This window comes from Natator depressus, chromosome 23 (genome assembly GCF_965152275.1).
Source record: "Natator depressus isolate rNatDep1 chromosome 23, rNatDep2.hap1, whole genome shotgun sequence".
NCBI classification, from domain to species: Eukaryota; Metazoa; Chordata; order Testudines; family Cheloniidae; genus Natator; species Natator depressus.
In genome coordinates this window covers 3,162,256-3,183,857 of record NC_134256.1, presented here as the reverse complement: position 1 = coordinate 3,183,857, position 21,602 = coordinate 3,162,256, and the positions used below count along the sequence as shown (strand labels likewise).

The window sequence follows — 21,602 nt, the reverse complement described above, 5'->3', positions numbered from 1 at the left end:
GGACAGGGTGCAGGGTACTGGAACAGCTCCCCTGGCCAGTGGTTTCCCTGCCTTCGGGGCAGGATCTGACCCTTCGTGATTGTACAGAACTGCTGTCCGCCACTGAGAGGCAGCCGTCTCTGAGGCGGGGTGTGACAGCTGCTTATAGATGGACAGTTTACCCAGCACTGAGATGCAGCCACCTCTGGGGTGGAAGGTGGCAGCTGTTTATATGCGGATTGCTCCCTACCAGTGAAATCCTTCCAACCCCAAATTGGCAGTCCACAATTGTTTATCCAGGGATCCTCCCCCAGCACTGAAATGCTGCCACATCTGGGGTGGAAAGATGGCAGCTGTTTATACAGGGATCGCTCCCCCTGGGCTGAGATGCAGCCGCTTCTAGTGCGGAACGCAGCAGCTGAGCAATGCCTGCTGCTCAAAGAACGACAGGCCCCGGTGCGATTGGGTTGGCGGTAGCCAAGTTGGGATCCCAGAGACGTGGTAGGACAAAGCTGTTTTGTCCATCACCTCTGCCCTTGCCGGCCAGCGTCAGAGAGGGGCAAGTAGTCCAGGTTTGTGAAAACCTGCTGCTCCCCCCGGGGCTTTTTATTGCTTAGAAATTTGCCATGCCGGCTGATTTGATTCAGCTCCCCTGCGTTCTCCCTGGGGCTGCTTTGCTCCTGCGAAGGGAACAGGGTGCATCCCTTTGTGCCTGGCTCAGCCTGACAATTGCTCTGCCACAAAGAGGGGCCTGCAAAGGCGAGCACAGAACAGCTGCCAGCCGCCCGTTCCTGGCTGCGCTGATCAATAGCGAGGGGCACGGCATTTATCAGCGCTCGCCGGGAGCTAGGGCCGGGCGCCAACTGCTTCAAACTCGGCTGCAGGGCGAGGGCTCGCGATGCCCCGGGCGGCTGCGTCTGAGTCTGAGGGGAGAGCGCCCTCCGGAGTTGCCCTCGCAGCACCGCGCCCCCTCGCTTTGAGGGCAGCACGAGAGCCGGATCTTCTTTTTTTTTCTTTCTTTGCAAAGAGTAAAGTCACCCCCCCAAAAGAGCATTTTTCAGGGCACCGAAACTATTCGTGCATTTGGGTGGAATTCAGCAAATAGTTTTGGCTGAAAAAATGGGGATTTTTTAACGTCTAATTAGCTAAATTTCTGAATGAAACCATTGAAAAGCCGTGTTTTGGTTTGAAGACCGGGTTCGATCCAATGCACAAACAGTTATTTTTATTTTATTTTATTTTTTGCATTTTGGCTCGAACCTACCTGATTTTTGGGGGGCGGGGGGGGTCCCAAAACGGTCAGTCATTTGCTCAGGGCTAATCAGCACTGATTGCAGAGGGAGAGCGCCCACTACTGAACCTTCCACTGCACTGGGGTCAGCGGTGACTGCGAGGGGAGAGCTGGCCCCTAGAGGCCCCGCCGGGGTCAGCGGTGACGGCCTGTGGCTCACCCTACTGCATCCCCCGCAGCACTTTCCACAAGTGATGGCCATCATCGCAGGCCTCAGTTTCTCCCACCAATGTCAATTAGAGGTGGCATTAATCAGGCCCTGGATGAAAGCAGTTGCATAGCGTTGCTCTGAGTTATTGAGTAGCTGCCCCCACAAGCCAGCTGCACCTGGGCCCTGGGTGAACGATCCCCATAGGAGCAGCTGCCACGCTTCCACCCAGAGGTGGCTGCATTCTAGTGCTGGGGGAATGATCCTTATCCATACAGCCTTAGAACCTGTGATGCTGATTGTAATGTACTTTATTACGGAGTCACTCTGGATCGATGGCCAGGACCATTGCATGGTTCTGGCCCGGGTCCTGGCATCCGCCTGACTCCTTTGCTCGCCATAGCTAAGCCCTGGCATCATTCTCCCCCTCCCCGCCCCCCAGGTGCTTGAGAGCACTGGGAGCAGGCAGCTAGCTGAGAATCACCTTTGACTGACTTCAGACTGAAACGGACCTGGAGCTTTAAATCAATAAGGCTCATTTAGAATCAGGGCAATGGAGTGACGCCGATTTACACCTGCTGCAGATCCGGCCCTATTGGCTGCAACGGAGTGACGCTGATTCTGGCCGGGGCCGGGGGGGATCTGGCCCCGGCTTTGGAATCAAAAAGAAGAGGGTTGTCATAGGAACAACATTAAAACAAGATGAGCCGGTGTCAAGTTTTTGAAGGGAAGCGCGTCGTTAATGGGGGTTGATTTGAAAGGGCAGCAGCGCAATCAAAATGAGAAATTAATTTAATTAAAGTGAACGAGGCATTTTTCAAACCCCAGTTTCCTCGGCTGGGCTGGCTCATGTTTCCCGAGAGGAGCCAAATGAGGAGTCGTCCTATATTTGTCACCATTTACGCTTGTGTGAGTTTTACCCACGCTGGGGAGCGCCTTCACCTGGAGCTTTGTACACAGCACTCTGACTGGAGTGACCGTCAGGGCACTTGGCTTAGTTAATGAAGTCTCGTACACGCTTCTGTCCACACACAAATCAGTCTGACTCCCATCACCAAGCACTCAGGACCCAGCTCCGAGGTCTCTTCTAGAGCCCGAGTCCTGTTGCGACTTGGGTCCCAGGCCTGTTATTTTGCAGTGTGGATGCAGCTCAAGCCTCAGACCCGGGTCAGAAGGGCTGCGTGGCACAGAGCGGGCACGGCTCTGAGACCCGGGTCCAGCAATTGTAAAGCCAGGTTTACAATGGAGGGTGGACGCCAGTCAAGCGCTGGCTTGGAAACCGTGTCCACAAGACCGGGTCTGACCCCATGGGGGTGCGCAGAGCTCTGCCAGGGGGTACATTGACTCATCTAGATATTTGCCCGGCTTTACTACAGGCTCCGTAAACAGCTCTAGTGACGTTACAAACTAAAATTTCATACGATGACGTGTTTATACTGCTCTATGTACTAGACACTGAGATGTCAGGACAATATTTATATTCCAATTGCTTTGTTTTATAATTCGGTGGTGAAAATGAGACTGGGACACTTTTTTGTATTTTTGTGTCTCATTTTGTAAGCAAGTCGTTTTTCAGAGAGGTGAAACTTGGGGGTACGCAAGACAAATCAGCCTCCTGAAAGGGGTCTGGAAAGCTTGAGAGCCCCTGGTGTGGACATAGATTCTGATCCACAAAGTCACTCCTGATTTACACCAGGGTCCGGTCAGAATCTGGCCCGCCCAGACCTTTTAGCTACCTCGGTAACCCAGGCCTTAAGCCCAGTGACCAGTTTGTGCTAGGGAGGAGGCAAGCTAGATTATTTGCTGGCCAGGTTTGGTTAGGCACTGGGGTGGCTTGGAATAAATCCAGTGTGCAGAAGGGAAAGGAGGGGGAGATCGCCCCCCCACCCCCACTCCCGGAGCTGACATCACTTCCTTTGCAGCCTGCCTCCTATTTAAAATCCCGCTGCCTGTCCTCAGATGCAGAGGCAGGGCCGCTCGCGCACACGCGCGAAGGCTGCACCTGTGGGGATTCGGGCACGTTCGCTGGCCTTGGCTGACCAGCTGTTCCGCGGCTGCCTCCCCGGCCCCTTCCAACCCGCGTCTGCAGCCCGCTTCACGCCTGAGCTCCCAGCCCGCCTGGCTTTGTTTTACACCCGTCATCAACAGCAGAATTTGGGCAGCTCTTTGGGACTCGCCACCCGAGCACCATGCTGGCCGTCGGCCTCTCCGTCTTGCTCCTGTCCTGCTGGCACGGTAAGAGCCGAGCAAAGCAAGGCCCAGACTGGGATAGACACAGCTAGGCGGGTTTTCAGAAGTGCCCAGGTGAGTTAGGTGCCTGGTCTGCTTAGGTGCTTTTGAAAATCCCCGTCGGTGCCGAACTTTGCGTCTTAGATGCACAGATACCTTTGTAAATCTGCCCCCAAGTGCCTCTTCCATGCCCTGATGTCTCTGATCATTGTAAGTTTCCACTGTGTGGTCTGGCTTGGGTCAGTCCTGCTTTCCCATTCTCCTGACTTCTGGGGAAGATCCCGCCTGGGCTGGGACAGCATGTGGCCAATTTCTCTTTCAAACGGGGCTGGCGTGGGAAGGTGGCGATTGTTTGCCCCCTGGGAAAATGCAGCCCCCCTGGGGGGATCTGCCAGAAATCTGTGTTCCGTGCCATCTGGGGAACATGGTGCATTGAAAAAAACACACACGCACTCACCAGCAGCCGTCTTTATTCTTTGGCTGGGGGTATTCTGCAGGAGGAGCTCGGCTTGAAGTGGGACAAAGTCCTGTTTTACGCTGGGTGGCACCAAATGAAAGGCCGTCTTGGCAGCAGCCAATGTGTGCCAAGCCCCGGGGGCAGAGGGGGTTTGAAGGATTTCATCACCCTAGACTGCATACCGCCCCAAGCATCTGGCAGAGGAATATCTGAGCTGCATCTTAAATATCCCGGCGCTCAAAATGCTGCGCCCCCGCTCCCAGGTTGTGAAGGGGATGGCTTCCCCGGCCATCTCCTGGGATCCTGCGTGGTGGAGAATTTGCAATTAGTCAAAAGGTTTCAAGGCAAATCCGGATCGGGGCCTGAGGGGACCAGATCGGGGCAAGAAAGGGCTGCTTTCAAACTAGACGTGCTGATATGAATCCAAAGGCCTGTCCAGTCATGGGGGTGTACCAGCGGGAGAGTAAGATTGTGTGTGCAGATCTCCGTGTGTCCCTGCGCACGCACAGATCTGTGTACGCACGAGCGTGTGCACGTAGGGCTGGAACTGGGGGTGCTGCAGCTCCCCCTGGCTTGACGTGGTTTCCATCATGTGCCGGGTTTACAGTTTGGTTCCATGGCTCTCAGCACCCGCAACTGTACAAATTGTCCCTGCAGCCCCGGATTGGTGTGTCTTGGGCGTGCGAGAAGATCTGGGGGGGCGATCTGCACACCTGTGTGAGTGCGTGTGTCTCTAGATCTGCGTGCAGGGCCGAGGAACTTCCCCCCGCGGTTGCATTCGAAAGAGCGGCGCTCGGTTCACATCAATTTCTGGGGGGCAGACTTCACTTAGCACCCCCTGAGTCTTTCCCGGCAGTCCCCGACCAGGTCAAGGTCATTAAAAAGCCCATGGGCCTCCTTCTGTTCTCCTGCTGCCATCACCCCGGCAGCTGCTGATTTACCCCAGAATCAGGCCCAAACTTTCAGGAGCAAAGCCCCGATTTCGGAGCTAGGTGGGCCAAGGCTTCCTCCAGCTGGATCCCAGCCACTTACTTTCTCCGCCCCGTTGTGCTACCTCCCGCATTACGTAATATCATTATATAAGGCTGGTGCGTCCCTCGCTGCAGCCTCCGGGTGCCAGAGCGACGGCTCCCCTTCTGCAGTCCATCGTTTGGCCTGTGTGGGGGGGGGACAACCCCGGGGCGCCCTGGAGGGGTGGATTATCAATGCACGTGCTGGGGAAGGAGCACACCCTCGGGGACTTGTGCATAAGGAAGCTGTTAGATAGGAGGCGCCAGGTCCGACTTATTTGCATTATTATTCGTCTTTGCTCTATGGCTGCTTTTCAGCAGGGGGTGAGGGATGGCTGTGGAAACAGCTGCTGTGCTCCAGCCCAGAGGTGGCTGCATCGCAGCGCTGGGTGAGGGATCCCTGTAAAAACAGCTGCTGTGCTCCAGCCCAGAGGAGGCTGCATCTCAGTGCTGGGTGAAATTATCCACGTATAAGGGTTTCAGATACAAATGCTAGCAGGAATTGGACTCGGGTATAGACAGAGGGGCTGGGATGGAACGAGCTGCCCTTTGCGTTTGTCTGGCTTTCGCAGGAAGATCCCAAATGTAGGGTCTCTCGGCCCCACAGCAGGAACGCGCTATCCGGCCGGCATTTGGTTATCAAAACAGGGCCTCGGCCAAAACCAGCTGGGGCACTAGCTTGCGAATCAGGAGAACAGGGTTCTGGGCCCAGCTCTGCTCCAGGACCTTGAGCCAGTCACTTGCCTGCTCTGTGCCTCAGTTTCCCCTTTTTGTGTCTATTTAGATTGCAAGCTCTTCAGGGCAGGAACTCTCTCTCACTCCGTGTCCGTGCCTCACCTGGCATGGCTGGGGGCTCTGCTCTCAGTCAGGGTCTGGGCAGTGCCTGGCACAATGGGGGTCCCTGATCTCGGGCAGGATCCATGCTAGATCCAGCACAAGGAAGGCCCCCCTCTCTGACAAGTGTGTGTGTGGACGGGTCTGTGCAGCACCTGGCGTGACTGGGGGCCAGATCCTGGTTTGAGCCTCTAGCTGCTGCTGCAATACCCCTAATATTAAAGCAAAGATCCCCCCGGGGTCTGTGCAGCGCCTGGGTGCCAAGGAGCAGCAGACTCTAGGGAGGAAGATGCCTGCAAGGGAGAATCTTTGTCCCAGCTGCTGTGTGAACAGGGGCCGCCCTGCGCCCCACTCAGGGCTGGGGTAAAAGGATCCAGGGGCTGCACGCCAACGCTGGCTACAGGAGCTGGAGAGCTGAGGGGCCCCGCTATTGCAGGGCGCCCTATATAAGGAGGGCAGGGGGTGGCCCCCTAAGTTCTCAGCCTGAGGGCCTGGGGGCAGGTAGAGTAGGAGAGCAGGGGCTGGAGGACACCCAGCACATCAACAGCTCCTTTCCGCCAGGGAGCTCCCCCACGTGGGCGGGGGGGGGTGTCAGTATCATTCGGTCCCCATGGAGATGAAATGACTTAGTCCAGGTCGAACTGCAAGTCAATGGCAGAGCTGAAAATAGAACCCAGGAGTCTTGACTGCCAGCCCCAACCCCACTGCTCTAACCACTAGACCCCCCCTTCCCCTCCCCTCCCCTCCCCTCCCAGAGCTGGGAATAAAACCCAGGTGTCCTGGCTCCCAGCTCCCCCCGCTCTAGCCACTAGACCCCCTTCCCCTTCCCCTCCCCTCCCAGAGCTGGGGATAGAACCCAGGCGTCCTGGCTCCCAGCTCCCCCCGCTCTAGCCACTAGACCCCCTTCCCCTTCCCCTCCCCTCCCAGAGCTGGGGATAGAACCCAGGAGTCCTGGCTCCCAGACCCCCCTGCTCTAGCCACTAGGCCCCACTCCCCTCCCAGGGCTGGGATAGAACCCAGGAGTCCTGGCCCCCCTCCCCGCCCCTCCCTGCTCTAACCGCGAGACCCTACTTCCCTCCCAGGGGAGCCGGGGATCAAATCCTGTGCTACCTGGGGGCCAGGCTCCAAGCTGATTTGCCCCAGTGTAACTGTGATCGGTGCAGGGATTCTGCCCTCCCGCAGCTCCAGGGAATGCAGCTGCCTGCTGCCCTGAAACCTCCATGCCGGGGTCCGGCCCCCCACCCCTGCTTGGCCCTTTCCCGCACCCGCTGGTGCTGGGTCCCTGCTGGTGTCAGCGTCCACCTGCCGGGTGTCGTGAGCGGGCAGCCTGCCCTCCCGGAACAGCTGAGGGATATGCCCTGGGCTAAATGCAGCTAATAATAGGTGGTCACCTGCTGCTGGGGCATGCAGCCCCCCCCCAGCCCTTTACCACCTGCTCTGCCCCCGCCACAGAAGGGCGCGTTGGATCCACTCTGCAGAGCCATCAAGCGCCGGAGGGTCCCTGGGGGGCGGGGCGGGGGAATCTTTCCACCGGGTTTTGGATCAGGCCCTGAGGCGCCCGGATTTGCAAGCTGCATGGCACGAGCTCTGGTGCGTTGGCAGGTGCAGAGCGTTTGAGGAAGGCCGCATCGCTGGCCTGGCACACCGGGGCCTGTGCAAAGCCGGGCAGCTTCATCCTCGGGGGCCGTGAGACTCCACCAGCGTCAGCCTCCTTTGGCCACAAGGGGGCACTATTGCTATTCCACAGCTCTGACTCCACAGTGACGTTACCGGTGTGTGATGCAGCCCCCTCTAGTGGCTGGTTCACATATGAGGATAACAGCCTACTGCTGCTAGCAGCTGATGGGGCTAATCGTTTCGCTCAAGCGATAGAGACCTATGCTTTTAACAAGGAAGAGGGTTTGATTCCCATGGATGTGCCATCAGTGGGTGGTCTGTACTCTTTCTTTTCTTTTCTTTTTCTTTTCTTTTTCTTTCCCCCTCAACCATAGAATCATAGAATATCAGGGTTGGAAGGGACCTCAGGAGGTCATCTAGTCCAACCCCCTGCTCAAAGCAGGACCCATCCCCAATTAAATCGTCCCAGCCAGGGCTTTGTCAAGCCTGACCTTAAAAACTTATAAGGAAGGAGATTCCACCACCTCCCTAGGTAACCCATTCCAGTGTTTCACCACCCCCCTAGTGAAAAAGTTTTTCCTAATATCCAACCTAAATCTCCCCCACTGCAACTTGAGACCATTACTCCTTGTTCTGTCATCCGCTACCACTGAGAATAGTCTAGATCCATCCTCTTTGGAGCCACCTTTCAGGTAGTTGAAAGCAGCTATCAAATCCCCCCTCATTCTTCTCTTCCGCAGACTAAACATCCCCAGTTCCCTCAGCCTCTCCTCATAACTCGTGTTCCAATCCCCTAATCATTTTTGTTGCCCTCCGCTGGACTTTCTCCAATTTTTCCACATCCTTCTTGTAGTGTGGGGCCCAAAACTGGACACAGTACTCCAGATGAGGCCTCACCAGTGTCAAATAGAGGGGAACGATCACGTCCCTCGATCTGCTCGCTATGCCCCTACTTATACATCCCAAAATGCCATTGGCCTTCTTGGCAACAAGGGCACACTGTTGACTCATATCCAGCTTCTCGTCCACTGTAACCCCTAGGTCCTTTTCTGCAGAACTGCTGCCGAGCCATTCGGTCCCTAGTCTGTAGTGGTGCATTGGATTCTTCCGTCCTAAGCGCAGGACTCTGCACTTGTCCTTGTTGAACCTCATCAGATTTCTTTTGGCCCAATCCTCCAATTTGTCTCGGTCCCTCTGTATCCTATCCCTACCCTCCAGCGTATTTACCTCTCCTCCCAGTTTAGTGTCGTCTGCAAACTTGCTGAGGGTGCAATCCACACCATCCTCCAGATCATTAATGAAGATATTGAACAAAACCGGCCCCAGGACCGACCCTTGGGGCACTCCACTTAATACCGGCTGCCAACTAGACATGGAGCCATTGATCACTACCTGTTCAGCCCGACGATCTAGCCAGTTTTCTACCCACCTTATAGTGCATTCGTCCAGCCCATACGTCTTTAACTTGCTGACAAGAATACTGTCAACCCGTCTATTTTCCCCTCATTGTTCCAAAAGCAACACACCTGTCTGCCTGCAAACCCACCAGCCTTCAATTACTCAGGTTGCTTTGCTCTTCGCAAAGAAACAAAAGCCCGGTCATTTATTTTGCCTAAGACCTTGCTGTTCTGCCAGCAACCCCTGCGGGGACCTCATTAGGATGATGGCGGCGATCACGCAGCCAGAGAAAGAAGCTTTTCTCTCCCCGGCGGTGGCAGAGCCTGGTGCATTAAAACTGCATGAGTGCAGCTGTTTCAGGGAGCCCAAAAAAAAGGAAGGGAAAGTAATTGGTGCCTGGAGGGTGGTTAGCACCGGGAAGGCAGAACCACGGCGTAGGTAACAGTGTGTGCTAAGCGAGGGGTAGGTAGATGGGCAGGGAATGGTTTTTTTCCACCTTGATTGTCAGCTGACTCAGTCTGAGCCCGGAGTCCTCATGCCATTAAGCACTCATGAGTTGTGGGTCTGTAATGAATGACCCTGCGGGGGAGGCTGATCTAGGGGTAGGGTGTGTGACCTCGGGGGGAGGCCTCCTCTGGGTATGTCCACACGCAGCCAAAGGTGTGTTACTAACTCGGGCTTCAGTTCAACCCCAGATTCCCCTACAGGCGTTGATCAGAGCTAAACGCTGCATCCGTGCCTCGGTTTCCCCTCCCGCTTGTTATCAATATAGCCTGTGAACTCTTTATTCTCTCTGTGTGTCTGCGCAGTGGATAACACAACAGGGCCCTGGCCTCAGTCAGGGCCTCTAGGTGCTACCCTAATACACGTAACAAGTGGTGTGGGTGTACGCTTTATTTATATGCCACGCGGGTCATGCCCAGATCTCAACGCTTCAGGGGGTTAGAACTTGCATCCCAATTTTTACAGGTGGGGAAACTGAGGCACAGAGCAGGGCGGCAGATTTCCCCAAAGTTACCTAGCCAAGTCTGTGGCAGAGCTGGAAATAGAACCCAGGCGTCCCTGATCCCCTGTCTCCACGGTTCTAACTCCTAGACCTCCCTCCCCCTCCCAGAGTGGGGATTAGAACCCAGGAGTCCTGACTCCCAGCTCTCCACCCCCTACTCTAATCTACTAGGCTACAACCCTCTCCCAGAGAGTGCCTGTCTGATCCTGGACAAAGTTTTTAAAAAACATTTGCGTGCCTCAGTTTCCCTTTCTCTGAGTTGTCTGTTTAGCTCATAAGATTTTGGGGGCAGGGACTGTCTCTTACTATGTGTCTGTGCAGCACCTCGCACAAGGCAGCCCCAGTCTCAGCTGGAGCCTCTGATGAGTTACTGCAGTACCCCTAATGACGCAAACACCCGGGAAGCGGTAGAGAGACTGTGTTCTAGCGATTGTGTTGCCGACTAATGAAAGCCCGTAATAATAGATTGCCTCACCTCTTTTATTTTGCAGCCGATTCACTGCCATTGTCCACCCAGCTCTCGGAGGAAGACGAAAAGGTAAGAAAAAAAAAAACCACAGGAAGGAAGAAAAAGAAAACGGACCAAACCCAGCATTTCCACTGAAATGAACAAGACGCCTGAGGGGGTTAAACTGGGGTCACTGCTTCAGGAACAGTGCAGTAGAGAGAGCCGGGACGCAGGACACCTGGGGTCTTTCCCCAGACCCGTGGGGCCTCTCTCTCTTTGTGCATTTGTCTGTCTTGTCTGTTTATGGTGCTGCCAACCTCAAACATTCAAAACTGACGAGATTGGTCTTAAAAACCATGAGATTTTTTTAACTAAACTTTCAGCTCCTTTGATTTACCCTGTGCTGTTTGACCGGTGTAAGGTTCACATGCTCAAGGCTTTTCCCTAACACCAGGCGGGTTTTCTATTTCCTGAAAATTGGCCGAGGACAAAAACACGTGGGCATGTTTAGTGTTGACCAAGAAGGCTGAGAGGGGTCCTGAGAAGTCTTCCAGTAGGCTAAGGGCTGTTATAAAGGAGACAAGGATCCATTTTTTCTCCACGGGCCGCTGGAGGTAGGACAAGAAGCAATGGGCTCAGTCTTCAGGGGTGAGATATCAGGACAAACTTTCTAACTCCCAGGGGAGTGAAGCTCTGGAGCAGGCTCCCAAGGGCGGATGTGGGATCCCAGCCACTGGAGGTTTTTAAGAACAAACCCTGGTCAGGGATGGCCTAAGTTTGTGCAGGGGGCTGGATACAGTGACCTCTCACGGTCCCTTCCAACCCAATGTTTCTATGATTCCATGAGATTCTGAGGAATTCACATGATTCCAGGATCTGGGGCTGGCGAGAAATCAGCAAATATCTCAAGAGTCCCCCAAAATTCTCGAGAGTTGGCAATGTGCCTGGATGCTGTTAGGGGGAGGGGGTGATTGTGCAGCGCCTGGCGCGATGGGGACCTGATTTGGGCTGGGGTCCGTAGGTGCTACCGTAACACAAATCATTCATAGCAATTCTCTCCCATCGTCTTCCTCTTTCTTCTCCCCGGCGCCACTGAGTATTCTCAGGTGCGTATGGGCGTCTATAAGCGCGTGAGAGGCAGCGTGAGTGAGTGGATGGCGCATCGGAACAGGACTCAGCAGATTCGGGTTCTCTTTCTGGTTCAACTTGCTGGGGAAGTCGTGGTCCAGCTGCGTGCCTCAGTTTCCCCGCTGTAAAATGGCAGAAACGATGCTGGCCTCCTTTGGAAAGGGCTTTGGGATCTGCCCATGACAAGCGCTAGGGCAGTGGTTCTCAACCAGGGGTCTGGGGGTTCGCGAGCTGGTTTCAGGGGGGCCGGCATTAGACTCTCTAGGGCCCGGAGCAGAAAGCCAAAGCCCCACCACAAGGGACTGCAGCCCAGGACCCCAAGCCCCACCACCGAAGGCTGAAGCTGCAGTCTAAGCAACTTAGTTTTGCGGTGCCCCCTGTGATGTGGGGCCCGAGCAACTGCCCCGCTTCCCGCCCCCTAATGCCGCCCTGGCTTTTATAGGCAGGAAACCAGTTCTTGTGGCACAGCTGGGCCGTGGAGTTTTTATCGCATGTTGGGGAGGGGCCTCAGAAAGACAAGGGATGAGACCCCCCGTGCTCGGGATTATTATTTATTAATAACGCTGATTATGTCGGCTCTTTGATCGCGATGCCGCATAAGTCGCCACACAGCCCCGGCCAACGTTGTCAGGACTCGGGCGGCTGCGAAAATGTAGACCGAAACGGTTTCCCGTCGGAAAGCAGGGTTTCCTCTCCAGTGAAATTCTCCCTGGGAAAAGATCCATTTTGGCGGCATCTTTCCTGCCGGGAAATAGGACCATTGCAGATCGACATGGTGCCCCATGGGAGTTGTATGCTTTCATCCCCCCTCCCACACCCCATTCTCCTCATGACCCTTACTCCCCAGCCAGACTACATTGCCCATGCTGCACCATGGTCACTTCCCAAAAAAGTTTTGGGTTTTGGCCTTGTCAGGAGAAAAAAACAAACAAACCAGCATTTCCCACTGTCCTGGATTCCCGGGATCTGGGCTTTCCTTTCTTTCCAGCTGCCGTTCTCCTCCGCTTCCCTGCAGAGCGGTGCTGGAAATTGCTACGTCAAAGTCTCAACCATCGGATCTATCTTCCGGCTCTTCCGCTCACCCGCGTTGACTCAGGCTGGTCCTTGGTTTAGCTGTCTGATTCCAGCTCAGACAGAGCAGGGGACGGTTCTGCTAGCCCCTCGTTCCTGGTGGCACTCAGTGGGCGGCCGTACGAATGCCACAGGGAACCTGAGGCATTCCGGTGGCTCGTAAAAATATAACTTCCATTCATTGCAGCCGTGCGATGTCCCTCCCGTTTTCCAATCATGCTGGCCCTGACCGGTCAGAAGTTGACAGCCATGGGAGAGGTGGTGAAATCCTGGGGGGGATCTTTGGTGTGTTGTCACTGTAAACCCAAACTCACTCTTATCACCCCCCCCCCGGCCAGGTCATCAAATGCATCACGGAAGTTCTGGCTGACACCCTGTCCAAACCTAACCCGGTTTCGGTCGCCAGCGACTGCCTGAAGATCCTGAAAGAAGGTGAGTGCCCCGGGATGTGGCCATCAGCTCCTGGGGAAAGCGGAGCCGGATAGAGATCCGAACACCCCCCACAGCTCAGCAAGGACTCAGTCCCATCTGTGATGAAAGAGACTTAGAAGGCAGCTCCTGATTGCTCTCAGATTCCTCTGGGCTGCCCTGGGAGCAACCAGGGGCCTTGGTGGGGGTGGGTGGGAAAAAGCCCCCTGAGACTCTCCCCTTAGCAAGTGATGTGGAATTGGAGTAAGCGGGTGGATTGGGGGCATGCCCAGAGTGCACTGCTCCATGGCTATTCTCTGCCCCCCAGGGCCCAGAGGTGGTGGCCCACGAGTTAGAGCAGCTCTAAGGCTGCTCTGATGCTGAGGACCATGCAGGACCCAGGACACGGGGAGGGCAAAGGGGGTTATAGTCCCCTCCCCCTATTTCTACCAGAAACACTGGGAATCTGACTGTAATCGGGGACCAGCTTTTCATGCTATGTGTGTACCTCACCTAGCACTGCTCAGAGAACTCGGGGCGCTACCTTAATTCACTTAGTTAATCTCCCCCCACCCCCAGAATTACCTTGCACTCGGGACAGGTTTTCCCACCTGTCTCTGCACGAGACGGTCCTTGCGGGTGAAAGGCAGCTCAGTGATACCAGTGCACGTGGCTGCGGCTCGTTCCTAGCCCACGACCGGGGCAGGTCGTTTGCCCGAGGGCACCAATTGGGCACAAGCTCATAAGGGGGTTCACCTGTTGTCTCTTCCAGACGAGCGGGTCCTGGCCATGCTGCACCATCACTACCTGCTGAAGGAGCTGAAGGAGCTGGTCCACGAAGGTACCTGCCTTGGCCCCCATCCCACCCTCCCTGCACGAATTACAGTGACCGCACGAGGAGTCAGGGCGCCTGGGTCCTATTCCTGGCTCTGTCGCCAACCTGGATCTGGAAAATACGTGGCAGCCCCTGGAGCGGAAAGGCTCCAAATCCCATTCTCTGCCCCCTCTGACTCATCCAGCCCCCCACCCTGGGGCCGGATCAGAGCCAGCGCCCTGTAGATGGGAAAGGCCCCGTGCCCCTGCCCCTGCTGAGCCACCCAGTCCCCCTACCCTCTGGCCAGATCAGAACTGGGAAAGGCGCCATGTCCCATTCTCTGCCCCCACACCAGCCGAGCCACCCACGCTCCTGCCCTGGGGCCAGATCAGAGCTGGCGTACCCTAGAGGGGAAAGTCCCCATGTTCCATCCGCACTCCAAGCTAGCCAGTACCCCCTAAAGGGGAAAGGCCCCATGTCCCATTCTCCGCCCCCCAGGCCAGCAAGTTTCCCCACCCTAGGGCTGGATCAGAACCAGCACCCGCGAGAGGGGAAAGGCCCTTGGCTCCCACTCCCCACCTCCTTGAGGCAGCCAGTCCCCTGTCCTGAGGCCGGATTGGAGCTGGCACCCCCTGGAGGGAACCCCAGTTTCATCCAACTCTAGTGCGTGTGGAGGGGACCTGGCTGGGGGGGATCAGGGAAAGGGATACAGGGCATTAGGGCAATATCCCACTCGCCACCAAAGCTGACACTCCGAGCAGAGAAGCCAAGGGAGAGGTGTCTGGAGAAGGGGTAGGGCTGGGGCACCTGGATGATGGGGGACCAGGGTGCATGGGCAGTTTGTGGACACGGGCCTTGCTGTGTGAACAGGGTCCCCCGGCCTGTGTCCACCCATCCCCAATGGGGTCAGGACTGCCACGAGGTGGGAACAGCTCACTATTCTCCTCTCTGCCCCTAGAGAATGCCCACCACCACCCGAGCCACGGTGCCTGGCATGAGCCAGAGGAGGGCCCCGTGGGGGACGAGCTGAGGAAGCAGGACAAGTCCCTCCAGCATAGCTCGGCCGCCTCTGAGACGGTGGAGGAGAAGGAGGGCGAGGCCCGGAAGGAGGAGTATGAGAAGACGGAGAAGATTGAGGAGAAGGTAAAGGAGGAGAAGGTCTCGCAAGGGAAAGACAGCACCCAGGTGGAGGAGGAGGCCAAAGAGATCCTTGAGGGCAAGGAAGAGGAGGAGGAGAGGAAGAGGAGGCACGAGGAGGTGAGGCGGGCATCGCCCAAGCTGCGGGAGACCCGGGGCCCCAGGGCCAGCAAGAAAACGGGGCCGCCAGCCAAGAGGCACTTCAGCCAAGAGGACAGTTCAGAGGAGAAGCCGCCGTACCACTATGGAGGCCGGCACCGCGGGGGGCTAGAGGACTGGGAGCAGGAGGAAGAGGAGGAGGAGGAAGAAGAGGAGGAGGAGGAGGAGGAAGAGGAAAAGCGATCGGGCCCGGCCCAGCGGAAAGGCGGCCCAGCTAAGCGGATGGCCGAGAAAGCCAGTGACGAGGAGACGGCCCAGTTTGAGGCAGAGGAGAAGGGCGTTAAAATCTCCAACTCGAAGAGCCACCTCCGCGGGGACGGGCAGCTGTGGAAGGAGGGGGAGGAGCGGCACAGCCACCACCACGGGCCACCCGGCCACGCGCTGAAGAAGAGGCACCATGAGGATGAGGCGGGACACCTGAAGGGCAAGCACTGGGGCCACCAGGAGGAGGCGGAAGAGGAAGAGGAAGAAGAGGAAGAGGAGGAGGAGGAAGAGGAAGAAGAGAGGGAGGCCAAGAAGGACAAGGTCAGCACTTAGCCCTTTTCCATGGGCTACATGGCTAGTGATCCTGGGGGTAGCCTCCAGCCTGGGAGCCTGCCAGCTCTCAGGACTGAGCAGCTGAAAGCCAGGAGGTGGGCAGCTAAACGGCCTTTGTGCCCATGAAAAAAATCTCCCCTGCATACCCCCAGCTCCCACGGCCTTGGGGAGCCCCGGGGGTCTGGCCCTCCGTGGGCAGAAAGGAGCCGGCTGGGAATTTTTCAGTGGAACGGCCCAGTTGCCACCCAAGTTTTGTCAGGGTCCCAGGAGGGAATTTGTGGTCAGAACCAGGGGACGCCGTGCCCCAGCGTCAGTAGCCCGGTGGCTAAGGCCACCAGCTGGCATGGGCCAGATCCAGGTTCGAGTCCCTGCTCCAAATCAAGCTGAGCAGGGGCCAGATGCTGGATTCCCAGCTCAGTGCTCTGACCCGGGGCTATGGGCTCTTCTGCGGTGGGGCTCTCCCATTTTTCGCTACATGCCTCCCAAGGTCTCTGTTTCCTCCTCGTGACGAACCCTGCAAAGTTTCCCACCTGGCTCCGCAGCTGCAGGGCCAGCTGGGTGGAGAGGAGATGGGGCAGCCCGCGGCATTGCAAGAGCGTTGGGGTCAGCTGGGCCTCCTCGCTCCATCCTCCCCCCACCCATGGTCATGTGGACGATTGGCCCAAATGCCCCTGCGCTCCCAGCACTGGGCATTGTGGGATAGGTGCTGTGGGGATCCCAGAATGCACCTGGCAACCAGAGGTGCAAAGCCCGGTTTTGGGGGGCGATAAACGAAAGGCCTGGTGGGTGGCTTGGATGTAGTGGCCTGGGGGGTGGTAGGGATGAGCCCTGGGGGGTCCCCCATCCTCACGGCCCCTCTTGCTTTCTCGCCATCCAGGAATGGGAGCTGGAGAATCTGGAACAGATAGAGCATGCACTAAAGAAGGTGGCGGAGAAGCTGCGGGAGCTGCAGAGAGGGTGACCTCCCCAGCCCCCTTAGGGGAGCGGGGAGCCGTGGGAGGGGGACAAAGGGGCGGCCGCCCCTTTAAGAGTCACCCCCCGCCCCGGCACCCCCACACATGTGCTTTCTCTGTATATATCCCTCCTCTCCTCTCCCACTCGGCTGTGGACTGTTATCAAAGCCTCGGAGCTTGTGATTTTCTATCTGCTTCCCCCCCCACCCCCTGTCAGGGACCCAGCACGACCTGAGGCCAAGGAAAATAACCAACCCTTCAACCTACCCTCCCCACCCACTCCATGCAGGAAACATCCCTCCCCAGCAATGGAGGGCGAGAGATGTGTGGGGGGTGGGCACCCTAGATCTCAGCAACTGTGCTGCTCTGGGGGTACCAAGTGGGTAGGAATGTCCCCCTGAGAACTGCCCGCAGCTGGTGTGATATAAAGGGTGAATAGCCACACTGCGCTGCGGCTAACCTCTGCCCCCCAGGACCCAGAGGGGGGGCTATGGGGCGTGGCCAGAGCGCACTGTGCTGTGGCTATTCTCTGCCGTCCCTGTCCCCCCCCGGCGCCCAAGAGGGAGGAGTTTATTTCACTTGTGGCCTCTTGTTTAATGCAGACCCCCTGCGGGGCACCAAAGAAGGGATAGAAAGAGGGGACCCTCCGGTGCCAGGGGGGAACCTGCCTGGCTCCCCACCCACTGGGCAAGCCGGACTCTGACTGTTAACACGCAGCCTCGTGGGACCAGGCAGCTCTGCCTGGTCCTCGAAACCTCGGTTTCCCTGACCCCTCCGCCCCCGACACCCAACCATCGCTTTGGGCTCAGGGGTCAGCTCTGCCCGCCTCCCAAGGGGTCATTTTCACCAGCAGCCAGACAAGCTCAGCCTGTCGGGCCCAGCGGGAGGCCTGGAGGTGGAGGGGAGATGGGGGGAGGCAGCCGCAGTAGCACCAGGAAAGCCGAGGGGCAGGGGGCCTGCATAGCGGGGGGAGGGGTCAGCTGGAGAAGGTACAGCTGACGTGTACCCGGCTGGCCTGGCTGATGAGGTCAAGGCCCCCGGCTCTGTGCGTCTGTCCCACCTGAGCTTTACCGCTCCCGTCGCCCCGGTGGGGAGGTGCGGGCGCCGGATCCCGCCTCGGCGAAGGGGACCGCTGAGTTTCCACTGCAGACCAGGGGAGCGAGGTGTGATTAAGGGGGGAGGGATAGCTCAGTGGTTTGAGCACTGGCCTGCTAAACCCATGGTTGTGAGTTCAATTCTTGAGGGGGCCATTTAGGGATCTGGGGCAAAAACTGGGGATTGGTCCTGCTTTGAGCAGGGGCTTGGACTAGATGACCTCCTGAGGTCCCTTCCAACCCTGAGATTCTGTGATTCCGGCTGGGCTATAGACAGGGACCCAGCCGCTCCTGGCCTGAGATGTGACGGGGGGAAGGCCTGCAGCCCAAGAGGTCGGTCACACACAGCTCATCACTCATAGAAAGGCGAGGTAATTAGGAGAGGTCTCTTCGCACGCAAGAAGGCTGGTCTGGTCTGACCTGAACGTCCCCCCAGCCGTCCCGCCCTCAGAGCCTGGAGACTTCTAGGGGCGTCAGAGAGAAGACAGGATGAGTTTGACCCCAGAAGTGTCTGTAAGGGTCTGCTCTGTCCCACGCAGCAGGAACCTACCTCCTGTCGCCCCGTAAGTACAGGCCTGGGAGCTTGGCAGGCTGCAGCAGTAGCCTGATCCTCGCTGGGGGGCGACAAAACACAGACACGTCCTGTATGTTAGGCAGGGGATGCAGAGAGAAGCCTATTGTATTAGCTGCAGGGGTCTTTCTCACTCATTCATACACACACCCCCCATCCATGGGTAACACAAAGCAGTGGTTACATTCCCTAGCTACATTCCTATTCGAGATCCCTCGGACCTGGCGCCTCTGGCGGCCCCGATCCTCCCAATCCTGGTCTCTCGGGCTTTTCACTTTGGGTTTTTCTCTGATTTCTCCCCCCACCTCCCATTCAAGCTGGAGGACTCTCTTCCCCCGGCACCCTCCCCTTAGGCCGTGAGCGCATCTCTTGCAGGTGCTGATGCTGTGTAGCTGCTTGGTGGCCTGGTCTATCAGGTGTTGGGATTTGGGGGGGGTTGTTTTTGGTTTTTTTAAATCCCTGTCCTTGTGTAGCCAGCTCTGTGGACCAATAAAGCACAGTGAAAACCAGACTCCGACCCGCCAGCTTTCCTTCGTGTCGTGTCTGTTTTGATGCCGGGGTTTTCACAGGCGCCTGTTTCGATCATGTGAATGGGGGTGAGCGGCATGTTGCAGTGGGAGTCTCAAGGGGTGACAGTGGCAGAATGAGGGTTAAAACAGCCACTGGAGATGTGGGTTCAGGACCCTGCTCTACCCACAAACTCCCTGTGTGACCGTATGCCAGGCTGCCCCGTGCCTCGGGTTCCCCAGCAGTACAGTGGAGATAAAAACCTTCCCCCGCCTTAGGAGGCGGTTGGCAGGATAAGTACATTGACAATGGTGAGTGTCTCAGATACTGTGTGATGGGAATACCTAAGATCTGCTCTGGCCACAGGCTTCTTGTGTGACCTTGGAGAAGTCCTGGCAGCTCTCGGGGCCTTGGTTTCTGCATCTGTAAAATGGGCATAATGATCCTCCCCTTGTCTATAAGGATTGTGCGTTCTTTCGGACAAGGGCTTGTTTCTTACTGTGCCTCTGAAGTACCCAGCACAACAGGGGGCCCTGATCTCGGTCACGTTCTGAGCAGCACCCGGCACAATGGGGCCCTGATCTCGGTCGGGATCTGGGCAGCGTCCGGCATAACGGGGCCCTGATCTTGGTTGGAACCTCTAGACATTACCATGATATAAATAATAATTAAAAGTACTCCGGGGGACATTAAGAAAATCAGAGCCCCACGGAGCTGCTTAATTCACCGATGGGAGCAAGTGAGCTAATGGATGCTGTATGCTGGGATCTCTGGCTTCACCACTTCCTCCAGCTGGCTATGGAGTGGCAAGGTAACCAACAGCACACCAGGAAGGAGGTGGAGCCTAAAAATGGTGGCTAATTTACATAATTAATGCACGCAAATGAGAGCAGTTAGAGGTGGAATTTGCATGAGTTCTCCTCACCTCACCCGCACAGCCCTTTCCTCCATACTCCTCCGCCCTGGCTGTGTTCATAGCAGCCCCTTTCCACTCCTGAGCCCCATCAGACAAGAACAGACATTTACTACCCCCTCAAAATAATAATCTCGGCTTTTATTCCCATTCGTTAGCCTATCAAAATGTAGCCATCAAGATTTACAGGGGGAGGGAGGAGCCTGGAAACTTACAAGCACATGTATATTTCAGTGGGGGCGGAGACAAGAAATTTCAAAGGGGTCCCTGGGATTCACCACTGATGCAGCCCATCTAGGGTGACCAGATGTCCCGTTTTTATAGGGACAGTCCCGTTTTGGGGGACTTTTTCATATATAGGTGCCTATTTACCCCCACCCCCTGTCCCATTTTCTCACAGTTGCTATCGGATCCCCCTACCTGCCCGTCCCAAAGAGATCGGCCTGAATAACCGATTTCTCAGTTTGCCGACAATTCCAAAACAATGGTTAAAAAGAAAAAATCATTTTGAGTAAAAACAAAACCCAAAAACCAAGTTATTTTCAAAACTTTGGGCAAATTCAAAAGCTGAAAAATGTCATTTCGGGCTGAAGGAAATGTTTTGATTTTGAACGGGTTTGAATGCTTTGGATTTCCTTCCCTTTTATTTTCAAAACAAGGCCGGAAGGAAAAAAATTTGTTCTGACTGAAACCTGAGCGGTTTTGTGCCGAAATGACGCATTTCAAATTTTTCCAGCTTCCTTACATTTCTTTTTCGGGTTTTTTCCCAACCAAAACCATTTGGCAAAGTTGACACAGCATCGCGAAATGTTTTGGGGTTACCGAAGCTGCCGGAAATAAGGTTTTGGTTGGAATTTTTTTGCCCACCACTCGTTTCAAGACAAGGTCAGGTTCTCCGCTTGGCACAGAATGGCTGTGTCATGGGAATCGCACCCAGGGACCTATATGTCTGGATACACGACAGACAGACCTCGACCGATCTTCTCTGGTATATGGCGGCGCTCAGTTGCTGGTCTACACGTGAAAGTTATTCCCCATGCAGAGATGGTGTGAGTTGAAAGCAGATTGACTATTCCACACTCTTCATCCGGAATAAGAACACCTTGTTCCGGTTTAGTCTAATCCACTTCCAAAGTGGATCAAGCTAATTCAGGGCAAGGCACTTTGCGGTGGAGGGGAAGCCCTGGAGAGTGAGGAATGAGGGGAAAAGAGTTGATTGGCCAGATGGGCTGTCAATCGCCCGGAAAGACTAGGGAGGGGGCTTCCTTCCCTGCAAAGGATTCTGGGTAGGGAATCCCTCTATAAAACTCCCTGGCTTCTGGCTGGGAGTTAGAGCTGCAGGATGAAAGGTATCTGGGGAGGACCTCCGGCTGGTGGCGTTATGGTATGGAAGCTCTATTGGTTTTTTAAAATAAATCTTAATTTTATTGTTTTTAAAACCCTGTGAGTTGGATCTTGCTACTTCACTGGACAGCCTTCCTCCTGCCCTCTGTCCCCTTCCTCCCCCCCTTCATAGTCTGCATTAAAACTTTCCACACATGGCATTTGCCCTTTCAGATCCCACTCTGTGGGGTGCAGATTCCCCTCCAGGAGGCTGAGAGCATCCCATGGCCCAAGGGATGGGCCAGGAAACCCATGGGGGTTTGGAAAACAGAAGCAGCCAGTCCCCTGCCTTAATTCAGTGCTGAGACTCCTTTCAAGGAAGGAGAATCGAATAAGAGGGGACTCAATCTTCCACCCCACCCCGACATCACCCTTCCCCCCCCCACCCCAGGCCCCAGCATGCAGCACAACCTAGCACCCCAAGTCCTTTGGTTGGGACGTGAGTGCGATTTATTCTCCACGGCTCCCATGTTGTCTGCATTTTTGCCATCACCCCGCCAGGGGGGGTGA

The 21,602-nt window shown here is 56.1% G+C and overlaps 1 protein-coding gene across 1 annotated transcript; it reads left to right on the top strand.

Annotated features, from left to right (window-relative positions):
* The first annotated feature begins 3,346 nt into the window (after window positions 1-3,346).
* Window positions 3,347-17,588, top strand: CCER2 (coiled-coil glutamate rich protein 2). Its single transcript, XM_074937201.1, has 6 exons — window positions 3,347-3,653; window positions 10,461-10,507; window positions 12,955-13,048; window positions 13,797-13,865; window positions 14,797-15,659; window positions 16,549-17,588. Exons 1-6 carry the CDS (start codon window positions 3,608-3,610, stop codon window positions 16,630-16,632), a joined length of 1,203 nt encoding a protein of 400 aa, XP_074793302.1. The 5' UTR covers window positions 3,347-3,607; the 3' UTR covers window positions 16,633-17,588.
* Window positions 17,589-21,602: the final 4,014 nt, after the last annotated feature.